A 12,434-nucleotide genomic window follows, 5' to 3' on the forward strand; every position below is an offset into this window, starting at 1 on the left:
GTCATGGCTGCTCTTGAGCAAGTGCTCTGGCTGGCTGTGGCGTGTTCTGGACAGGAGCACTGGGACACTGCCAAGGGCACGCCCAGGAACAAAAAACAAACTCAAGAAGTTGCAGGGGGCAGACAAAGACTACAAAATCCAGAGGCCCTTGTGGCTGTTCCAGCGGCAGCAGCTCCACGCGGCCAGCTGCTAGGATCTCCCTCAGGAATGACGCTATAAAAACAAACCGTGATTGGCTAGGTCCGAGCTGAATTCTCCATTTATGGACAGAGCGGCTGGGGCTGGACTCTGGGGCAGCGGCTGCACAGGCGGAGCGCGGCTCTCGCTCCCACTCCCGGGCCGGGCAGGGCAGGGCACACACGCCGCTGAGGAGCCGAGTGCCCGTCAGAGCATGAGGGGAGCCTCCAGCCTGTGAGGCTGCTGGCGCCCGTCCACCCGCATGGGGTCCGCGCTGGCCTCCCCTCTGCGCCGCTGAGCTTGGGTCCCTCGTTGCCCGCTTGGCGGACGCTGGACGCTAACCGAGGGGGAGGAAACCAGCCCGTCCCCGCCTCCCGGATCCACTGGCAGCCTGTGCGGAGCAGCAGCGGCAGACGGGGCAGCCACCGCGGCAGCGCAGCGAGATGGTGAGCGAGCCGGGCTGGCAGGCGGAGACCGGACCGGGCGAGTGGCTCAGCCCGCGGGAGGGCTGGGTGGAGGGACTGGGGGGACAGACAGATCCCCCGGTGCCCTGCCCGTAGGGGGCACCGCGGGAAGGGTGGAGGGGGGACTGTCCCAGGCTGATTGCCCCGTGCCGGGGACCCGGCGTGGTGCTGCGGTTACCGTGCCCGCCCTGTCGGTGTGTGCTGAGCGGGCTTTCAGGGCTCGCCCCCCGGGCACACAGCCCACCCCAGCCCCAGGGCCCTCCTTCATCGTGTGCCTGGCGCCCCCGTCCAGCTCTCGGGAGCCGAAAGTTACTGCCAGGCCTGTTTCTTGTCCCAGGAACAGCAGGTACCGTCCCCCGCGGGACCCGAGCCAGCCGCCTCCGTCCTGCTGCGGGTGGCACTTCGCGGCGAGGATGGAGAGTAGCTCTTGCCAAGCAGCCGGTTGCTGGCTGCCCCGAAAGCGGGACTCTGGTTTGCCAGGTGCCAGCGCTAAGGCGGCAAGGACAGGCAGCGCCTTATGTGGGCAGATCGCCTGGGGAGAGCCGTGTTCACCGCGTCAGGGAGAAGCAGCCTCCCGAGCCGACCTGGGGTAGGGAGAGCTGGCGGGGTCCGGGGAACCGACAGAGACCTCGCTTTAGGCTCCCTCGCCCAAATAAATGCTCCCGTTTAGCACTGGCTGCCCTAGCAAGGTGAGCCTAGCTGCCCAGTTTGTATCAGGCGGAACTGAGAGCGGCAGAAACATGGTTGGTACAGGGGGGAATTAAAACGTTTTTTCTCCTGTTCTTCCTGGTGTGTGAGAGAAGTACCTGTTGTATGCTCTTCTCCTTACACCGGACTGCCCAATGGTGTTTTAACACCTGTTAGTACAGTATGTGTATAATGGCTATAACCACGGGGTTTGGAAAAAAGTAAGAAGGGCCACACAAAAAAAGTCTCACTCATTTGCTGTGAACTATGGCTGGTTGAAAATGTAGAAAAAATCTATTAAAAAATCTGGGTGTTTCCCAATTTCAGCCAAATTAATTTTTTCATGGGAGGTACCTAGTTTTGATTCGCGCCCCCCCCCCCCCGGCAAAAACCTGAAAACCCCAAAATTGAAATTTTTTTGTTTGTTTTGTTTTTTCAACCATTTTCCTGATGTTCTTGTGTTTTGTTTTTACTTTTTGATGAAAAGTTTAAACTTTCTATTGAAAAAATCATTTTCCAACAACCTCTACTGTAAATATTAATCTGGGAGCTATAGGTGCATACTCTGACATAGTGATATAGTATTATCCTAGGGTGACCATATGTCCTGGTTTTATAGGGCCAGTCCCAATATTTGGGGCTTGTTCTTATATAGGCACCAATTACCTCCCACACCCTGTCCTGATTTTTCACACATGCTGTCTGGTCACCCTATATTACATTATCTTTTGCTTGAATTTAAAGATATGTAAAGGACCAGTCAAAGTTAGAAACACAATGGGCCAAATTCATTCTTAGTGTTATTCCTTTGAACCCAGAGGTAAATATCGCCCAGTACATTTCTGGTAAATAATAAAAGTTGTGAATTCCGCTGTGGTTTCTAGGGAGAACATTAGATTTAGTTTTGATGTTCACAACAATTATGTAATTTTCTACTTTGTAACAAGTGTGGGAACACAACTCCAGGACAGGCATAGATATTTTATGACAACCCTGGGCCATAGACTCTGTTTGTTAAGAAACTTACATTTAGCAATTAGCACTTTCAGTGTTTCTTTTATGAAGATCCCAAGTCACATGGAATTGCTGTCACAGAGCTGGGCCTTCCAAACAATCTTCTCAAGCAGAATGGAACAGTTAGTCACATCTCCCTAAACTACCACTGCTATTATTATAGCTCTGTCATTGTGCACACAGCTATACAGAAGATGATGACACTGTTCCTGCCACAAGAATTTTATAGTCTGAATTAGTCATACTGAAGAAAGATTGGATTGCATCTGAGCTAAGATTCTATTATGCAAGGTGCTGAACATGGTGCTGATGCAATATAGAACTTAAGGGCATGTATAATTTTAAACATGTGATTTGTCCCATAAAGAGTATATCTGAGGATGGTTCTTTCCTGTTATATATATCCTACTTTGTCCCCATGAGTTTCACATGTCTGTTGCACTATAATCTTCGTGGCAGTCAGAATTGCTTAACATTGTGCCTGTCTATTCTCCATTTTGGATTTATTTTATTTACTGTATATCAGTATGATGAAGGGCAAAGATGCTTTTGGAATATAGCAACATGGTATGATGTCACAGAATAGATGGTACTTTGCAGTGTTCTTCAGGCTACATCTCTAAACCCATCATTGACTAGCACCCATGTCTTAGAGCAAGTGTTTGGGCCAACTTGTGAGCAGATGGACATAGTGATAGGCAGCCAAAAGACTATGTATGTGCAGCAGATGTGATTGTTAAGGCCAAGATTCTTAGCTAGGAACTTTGAAACAGCTGGCTCTGCTGAATGTCCACTATGAATACGGAGATGCACCATCACTAAACCATCTGAGTTGGATTAACTGAAAAAACTAAGGGTTCTTCTGCTAAAATTTTGGCTCTACTAACAGTGTTGAATGGTAGGCATTAATTACAAAGAAGTCTCCTGCTGAATAGCAATAGCTTGTGTTCATACATCATCTTTGATGCCAAAGTATTCCAGATAATTATTTCAGCTACCTGTGGAGTGGAATGCTGTAACGTTACTCATTAGTTTAGGATAGGAAGTGAAAAAGAATTCTATATCCTGGGAGAATGGGCCAAATCCTGTAACCCCTGAATCTGAAACATTTAGGTGGTTTGGCAAAAAACTTATTTCTGAAATGTAGTGGGCAAAAACCCTTGACTTAGGAATTCCAAAGTGTTTTTATTTTCCAAGGATTCACTCTGAAACTTGTTCTGACTTTTTAGTTTCTTAGTTTGTGCGAGGTCTGAGACCATAATAATCAAAACTTCTGAAAATTTCTGTGGAAAGTTTGAGTGTGCAAGGAACATAAGATTGGGCTGTTAGCTTGCAACACATTTTAAAGGACATCCACTTTGATTCAGTTTCTAAGCCTCTGTTTTATACAAGATGCATGAGAGGTCTTTTTAAGAAGATATTAGGCTAGCAATCAGCAGAGAAAGCTAATGCAAGGCTTTACTATAGCACTGAATTGAATCTGTCATTCAGCTTCCAATAGGCACCTGCAGTTCACATAGTATTGATTAACTTGAGTAAGTATGTTCTAAAAATCACAATTTCATAATGATTGGAGACACATTTTCATAAAAAATTGTGAAAGGACTTTTCATCGGAATACTGATTTTTGACTCTATGAATATTCTGCTACTTTCATAAAGAATCTGTTATCATTACCATACCTTTCATTTTAGTTATTAATTCTTTCTTTGTGAGTTACCTTTCCTGAATGTTTTAGATGCCTTATTAATTTTGATGACAGAGCTTTGACACGTAACACAGAAAGGGTGTCATAAAGATTAAATGTTTTAGAAATTGAAAAATTAAATATTTCAGCAGCTAACCATATTCAATATTTCAAACAAATTCTCTTACAGATTAAAGTTCTAATGAATGCTTATTTCAGTTAGAGGGTCTGTCTTTTTGAAAGAGTCTGTTACATGAACCATGTAGCAAAGCAAATTTAACCTGTATTACTTTTAATATATTACATCCTGGTAAATTTGTCATGATAAAGGATGAACTTACTGTTGGTAGTAAACCTAAATAAAATAGTTTTTGAATGCTCTCCAGTGGAAAATTGAGAAACTTTACTGGAGAACCCTGTAGCCACTAAAAACTGATCAATACTTCTAACGTATTGTCATTTCTACACTTTGTTACAAACTCCATTGGTTACCTGCAAAGAATGGATGGCATATATCATTTCCTGTATATTGTTGCTTTAACATTCTATTTGTTTACATACAGCCAGCCAGTCCTAGTGTGAAAAGACTTATTTCCTGTGTAATGGCCACTATGCCAGTAATTTAGACTATGCATCCAACATGTAATTTATATAATATTAAATATGCCTAGCTCCATTTGTTTCCAGATCTTATATGGATTTCTCCCCCTTCTCTGTCTTGAATTTATTACTATTTTTAGGGGGGGGAGGGGAGAGGAGTAAGGGTTTGTTATATAGAGTTAATTTAATAGTAAGGAATGGCATTTTTACATAAAGTACCATATTTAGACCACGGCAATACATTTTTCGTCATACATTTAATACCTGCTTTTATTCCTGCAATTGTATATATGTATGGAACACATTGGGCATATATATGTTATCTTAATTAAATTTAAATATTTTGTGATAAAGAACAAGATCTCAGTCCTGTGCATGTCCTTAAAGAGATCACCATATCTCCATATGTAGATGGAGGAGATTCTTGTCTGCATCTCCTTTTCTGGGAGGAGAATTTTCATCCTCACAATATGTGGAAGGTCTGGGTCAGATGACACGATTGTTTTTACTTTGATTTTGCTCTAATGTTTTTGGGGCCCGTTTCAGAGCCCCCTGAATCAATGAGAGTTTTCCCATTAACTTCAATGGGCTTTGGTTAAATCTCTTGGTGAGGCTACAATATTTACCATACATCAGTGGATGTTATTTTCAACTGCATTCAAATGCATTTTTGTACCTTATAAAATTTGTTTATTGTAGGACTTTTTTTATTTTTATTTAGAACCAGAAATGATAGTGCTAGGAGTGTCAATGGAAATTGGTGACCCTGAATTTCTTTTCCCATATTTTGCTGTTGAACCACTGGAAAGCTGAATCTTTGTTTGAGAGAAGTGTAAAGAACCAATATGGCCTCTTATTTATTCCTTTTTTCTCCCACCCAAAAAAATCTAACAAAAAATGTCTTCCCCTATAGATACATTTGAAATTGTTGTAGTCTAAATAGCATGTGATTTATTAATTTAATGAAGTAGTTTTTGAAATTACTACATCAGTGGAGCATGACTTTAAAAAATTTATTTCCAAATAGCATTGCAAGAAAGTCTGTTTTGTCAGATATTCCTTTTTTTTCCTTCAGTAAAATCAGTCTGAGCTCCCAACTATCAGGAGCCATAGTTTTAAGATTGTCTACATTCAGATCAAAGCCATACTTTAAAAGTTTTAGCACTGTCTTCCTGAAACCCCAAAGAGGGATTTTCCCTGCTCCCTCCCCCCTCACAATTTCTTTGCTAGCCAATTTGTCTATAGATAATCCACATAGGAATTATTTTACTTCTTAGAAAACTTGTTGGCTAGTCTACATTTATAACGGCTACTTAAAAGTGTTAATTAAAAATTAACTAACAATGTGCTGAAACTTAAATCAGATTCCCCAGGCACTACATTAAATTCCTATTGGTTTTCATAACTTTATTTATTTTGCTATTGTGATATTTATAAATGAGAAGATGATGGAGATTTGTGAGGTTGTTTTTTTATTTATAATCTTGCTTACTGTGCATCCTTCTTTATAATGAAACTCCCCCAGAATGCACAGGGCCTGACTGTGTAAGGTGCTGAGATTTCAATTACAGCGGAGATACCTCCGTACCTCTCCTGAAGTACTCAGCACCTTTTAAGGATCTTGAAGTTGTTTTATTTAGTGTTAAAATCAGTCCTGCTGCTCTTTCCCTATGTAATGTTATGAAACATTCCAAGAAACTGATGATAAATGAGATGTTTCAAGTCTGAATTCAAGACAAAATTGTATTGGGATGTTTATTGCAGATATTTCTTGCCCAGATCTGTTTATCAAGTTAGGGTATACTGTATTTAAAACAGCTCAAACAGCAATAAGAGTTCATTAATTTTCTTTGCTATCCTTTCTTTTTGTGAAGTAAAGGCTACAGAAATTGTTAGTAGTTCATTCAGTGGGAGAGACCCAGTCTTGCAAAACCTTATTCATGTGAATGGTTCTTACTCACAGGCAAGATCCATTGACTCTACTCTTCTGACTCAATTCCATAGATTCGTTTTGCCAACTTTCCATTTTAAATTTTTCATTAAAAAATGAAGTGAAACCTCAGGAAATTCATCTGCAACTGTGTAGTCTGCATGGCTTCATCACAAAAGTTTAAAGTGGCCCAGCAAAGTTCTTAACAAAACTGGGCTGAGGTATTTGTTTGCAATAAAACGTCTAGACCTGGTCTGCATGGTGCAACAAAACTGGCCTGCATTATCACAATGCAGAGACTTCCATAGCCTGGCCAGTTTTGGGGTCCAAATACAGAGCCTGTTGACTTATGTGCTGGAAAAAGAAAAATCTTTTTGAATTAATAATGTGCGGTCTTTCAGCCCTCACTTGCAGTAGTGCCATAATCTTAACCCGCTTTAAAATTAAGATTGCTCCCATGAGTATGGTAAACTGGATTTGGCTCTATATAATCTGAGAGTAACATATTTGACATTCACAGGCAGATGTAATGCAATTTTAACTAAAATAAAAAATGTTTCTATATTTCTAAAAAATACAAACCCAAAGACTCCAACAAAGATTTCCTTTGCCTCCTCTGGCAGTTTCTACTGTAGATTATTTCAGCAGAAATAATTGTGTATCACTCTTTTTTGTTACCTGGTGTGTTTGTGTGTGAGGTTTTCCCAAAGAAAATAGACGGGATAAATAATATGTTGCTTTTTATCTAGAATCATTTACAAATCCTGGAACCAGACAAAATCAAGTTTGCTCAAGTCAAATGAAAACATGTGTTTATATACTGCCATTCTGAAACCAACATTGCAGTGCTAATCGTTTTGTCCTACTGTAGGTGTCAGAATTTGCCTCTCCTCTTGGCACTGCTGTCATCCTCCTTTCCTCTTTTTCTCTCCCTTCTTAACATAGATGTGGGTGGACTGGTTTGGATTTTAAAAAAGGAAGAAATAATAAACGCTTTTTCTGTACAAAGATTGAACTATATTTAGTGGCAATAGAGCTAAATACGCGGGGCCCAATCCTGAAAGGTGCTGAGAATGTCCTGAATGGTGTTGAGTGCCTTCAGCCCCCATGGAAATCAATGAGTGTGAAAACATCTCAATGATCCTTTGAAGGTGCCCAGTACTTTGCAGGAGTGGGCCCTAAAATAGCTAATGTATGAAGCAAATTGTGACCTTGTACTATACCTTTCTCCCTTTCCTATAAGAAATTTACAAGCAAAATATTTTATGCTTTTGTACTTGAAGGGTGCTTTTCTGACTGTAGACAGTAGCATTAGCCATAACCCTGTCCTCTGCCAAATGTGGAATAGTAGAGCAGAATAACAGCATGTGCTTTGCATTATGTGAACTCTGTGTCTAGAGGTGCATGCATGGAAAAATTTCCTAGCTACATGGTGTTCATGTCTGGCTGATATATAAGACTAAAGTACAGTAGTTATTCAACAGCAAAACTAATGATTTGTAATGCATGTGTGGGTTTTGTTTGGGTTTATTTTCTTTTGGTACAGGTTGTACTTTCCCCCTTGTATAATTTTTCTTTATCTCTTTCTAGAGCAGTGATTTCAGCCTTTTTTAAAAGTGATTTTATAGATACATTGTATGTTATGCGTCAATTTTTCTTTTAAAAGTAGAGGCTCACTTTTTAAGTCCAAACAATGCACACAGAATGTTGCGGTTACATTTGCATTCACAATTGCCACAACTGTACCTACAAATCAGGAATTGCACATGCAATTTGGACATGTCATGCATCCGTTGCGTGTGTACTTAGTTTTGCACACACTTTTTGTACAGGGGTCTCTGCCCTCCGGTTTTTGGTTTGTTTTTCATATGTCTAGTCTGCTAAATATTAAATTTTTTACTGATGCAGAAGGCAGTAAAGTGAAAATGTTGTCAATGAATTGTTTGCGGTCATTCATTCCACAGGTAGCTTTCTCTTGAGATTAATTAAGTCAAGGGATAATTTGCAGCAGTGTTATACCATTGGTTATGCAGAAAATCTGATTTAAATAAGCTGCCCTGAAGCAAAAAGGTTGTATGGTAAAATGTCAAGGCAAGATCATCATCTGCTCCCATATAACTAGCAATATCCCCAAAGAAAATAATTTGTTGCCCAGCTCTTAACAGAAGTTTTAGTAAAACAAGTTACAATGAAAATCAATGTATTTTCTTGCAGAAATATAATTTCAACTATTTTCCCTAGAAATAAAAATCGTATTGAAAAACAGACTATAAAAATGATATTAAAGGCCAGTGTTGTACTCTGGTATTTTCTATTCCCAACTTTAACAAAAAACCACGTATATAGGGTTGGCAGTATTTGATTTTTATATATCTATAAAACTTTGACAAATAATATTGATTTTTAAGCTTTTACAAAGATTTTTATTGATTTAAATTTTTACAGTTTTGGAAAATTATGGGGGAGGTTTCAGACTAATTATTTAATGAGTGGACATTGAGATTCAAAGAGTTAAAGCTTTACAACCATTAAAATGCAAAGAGTCGACCTAACATGTCAAAATATACAAAGTAAATATCCTTAAATCAAACTCTAGTAAGTTCTGTAGCAGCGTTTTTTCTCACTTTCCTATCTGTAAATTTTTATTATCTATGGAAATAGTTTTCCTTGGTTTGTGGGTGTATGGTGAAATTGACATTTATCGTCATTTACCAGTAAAAATGCAATCCTTCCAAGTCAACTTTTGTGTAAGAATTGTGAATAGATTTCCTTAATCTTCAAAATTGTAGCAAATTGTCATGTAGTAAAATATGGATGTGACACTGCTGTGTGTATGTAGGGAATATGTAAGTAAGTATATTTTTAAATTTACAAGGTTAATCCTGTGCAGCAACAATGTTTTTTGTTTTTTGTTTTTTTTTGCATCAGCTAACCCTAATTATAATCCCAATCATTGCATCTGGCAGAAAAACCTACAGGATGGGGGGGAAGTCTGCTGGAAACAGTTATGTTCACTTCATGGAGTTTTCTTCATCTTCTCTCATCAGGGAGGAAGGGTTTCTGGCTTTCACATCTTGCTTTGCATATGACCGTGGATAACTTAGGGATGACCTTACTGAATTTAAATGGAAATATCCTTACTTGGATGGATTTTCAGCTGGTGTCAATCAGTATAGCTCTGTTGAACCCAGTAGTGGTGACTTAAATGGAACTATACTGATTTACGTCAGCCTATGATCCGGTCCACTGTGTCAGCCTATTTAGCCATACGATGTGGCTTCATTGTTTTTACCTCTCACCTTGCATTCTGGTTGTTGCCACACTGGTACTTAAGTGATACGTGTGGCTTTAAGTCAGTCTGAAGCCATAGGGAAAGAAGACCAAAGTAGTAATTCTTAGAATTGTGGAGAGAGAATGTTTACTTTACAGAAATAGGTATTTGGAAAATACTCCAGATCCTCTACAAACACAGACAAATCAACAGGCTACGGCTTTGGCAGAATGTTATCTTACCTTATAGCTAACTTTCCAAATGGAACCATTTCAGCCCATTGGAATAGCCAATTAAAGTCTCATTTTGAAATGCATTATACAGAGTGTGGTTATTGGAGCTGAGGCTTTCCAAATATACAGAACTAAATAATCTTTTAGAGAAAAATCCTATTAAGGTACTCTCTTTTTTTAAAATGATTTAACCTAAATAGAGCCTAAATTAATAACTTTTTCTTGGGATTTTAAAGCTTTTAGGGGGAGACTTTCAGAAGAAAAAATGAGAACATCTAACTCCCATTGAAGTCCTCTGGGCTTTGGGTATGCAACTGTCCTTTGTGCCTTTGAAAGTCTCCCCTTATTTACAATGATGTTCTCATACTGTAGGCTTGTAATATCAGCTACACATCTGTGGTGCCAGGTTCCTAGACCAATTCTGCATTACAGGAAAAAAATGCCATCTAAGTATTGTACAGAACAAATTACACGTGAAAGCTATGTTAAAAGAACATTAAGGTTGCAGAGTTAAGCATTCAGAAGTAAGGAAAAGACAGAATTAAGGTTGTCTCTGCAAACTTAATTCAGCTCTCTTGTGCATATGCATTATGATAGCCTTTGATTACATGATCACATATTCTTTTTCCACAAGACCAGAATTGATGGTAATTACTTAGTAGGAAGCTATTCAACTTTGTTCAGTGTGTGGTCCCATGCCTTATTTACTGCACATGAGTCAACCCCTGCTCTAAAGACAGAATTATTAATTTCTGTATGGGCTTTTCTGTGGTGCTTATCGCTATAGTATCTGAATGCTTCACAAATATTAATGAATTTATTTTTATAACACCTTGTGAGATGAAAGGATGGTATTACCCCCATTTTATTGATGGGGAACCAAGACACAGAGGGAACAGCACTTCTGGAAATCGGATCCCAGGATCTCAAGTCAACCACTCAGAAAATGAGGAAAACTCAGTTAGTGACCAGCATGAAAAGTTTGGTTTAAGTGACTTGCCTTGTATCAAATAGGAACTCTGGGATAGAAATAATCCAGTTCTCTAGTGCAACATTCCACTGCCTTAACCAAAGGACCATCCTTTCTCTACATGCAATTCCCTGTCTCATTCACTACACAGTTTATACTGTATGCACCAAATGAGGCAGGGATTCTATAGACAACAGTTGCTGTCACTGCATAATTCTGATTAATCCCCCAACCCCAGGTCCATCCGGTGAACTGAATGAGGCGGGGTCATGTGGAAAAAAGGATGTGATTAAGTAATTAAAGACTGTATCTTAATGCATATTCCCAAGGGAGTTGTATTAAGATTGCACAGACAATCTTAATTCTGGCATTTGCTAATTTTTTATTGTTTGGATTTTCACAGGGATGGCAAAAGGCACATCTCTGGCACAAAGGCTGCCTCCCTACCACATTTCAACTCCCTGCTCCAAAGCCTGGGAATATTAGAACTTCTAATAGACAAGGCTGTCCGATAACTTTATTAATAAATGGTGCTGTCAGTCCTACCTGTAATATAGTGAAGCCTCCATACTAATATGGGCGAATGGAAAATCTGGTAAGCAAAAATTATGTTTAATTCTGACCCTTTTTAAAAATTGTTGAAATAATGTGAGAAATGTGTCTCAGTTCTCTGCAAAGTCCAGATAAATCATTGTCATCTGTAGAGTTAGTCTGGATTTACATTGGAATAGTTGTAATGATAATTTAGCTCTTGTCATCTGAAGATCTCAATATTTTACAAAGGTGGGTATGTATCATTACCCCCTTTTCACAGATTAGGGAATTTGAGGCACAGAGAGGTTAAGTGATTTGCCTGAGGTCACAAAGCAAGTGGCAGAGCTGGGAATGGAACTGAGGTTAGTAGCAAAAAGAACATAGGCTAACAAGGGCAACCGTCCAGATGGGAGCACCATTCTAAAAGTAATGATACTACTTGTTGGAAAGTGCATAAACCAAAAAATTGCATGGTAAATTTATAAATCCCTCTCTTCCTTAAAGTGTACTAGCTGAATGTAAATCTTCCAGAGTGGTGCAAAGGGGCCATAGCATGAGCCAGATCTGGCTATATATTAACTAAAGGCTTGTCTGCACAGTGCAGCAGTGTACACTAGAGGAGTGTGAATTCTAAAGTGTACCAGTGCATAACACTAGCTTCTATTGGTGCTGTTAGAAGCAGGTGCAAGTTAGAGCAGCACCACAGCTGCTATAATTTGCACCAGGATCAGGTGTGGCACTTGGCGGCTCACGGGATTGCCACCATTTCCCCACTCCATTAAGGCTCCATGCTGAATGGAGTTCAGCCAGACCCCAGGATTGGGGCCCTAGAGATCACAATACACCATCATAAAATTGGCATGTTAT

The 12,434-nt window shown here is 39.7% G+C and overlaps 1 protein-coding gene across 1 annotated transcript in view; it reads left to right on the forward strand.

Moving 5' to 3' along the window:
- The first annotated feature begins 304 nt into the window (after positions 1–304).
- MYO1E (myosin IE) overlaps positions 305–12,434 on the forward strand; it is a 140,234-nt gene continuing 128,104 nt past the window's right edge. Inside the window, exon 1 of the mRNA XM_084640799.1 lies at positions 305–623. Coding sequence (XP_084496925.1) covers positions 621–623 — 3 coding nt within the window. The 5' untranslated portion in view covers positions 305–620. The remainder of the gene's footprint in view (positions 624–12,434) is intronic.

Source organism: Lepidochelys olivacea (genome assembly GCF_965140295.1).
Source record: "Lepidochelys olivacea isolate rLepOli2 genome assembly, chromosome: 10".
NCBI classification, from domain to species: Eukaryota; Metazoa; Chordata; order Testudines; family Cheloniidae; genus Lepidochelys; species Lepidochelys olivacea.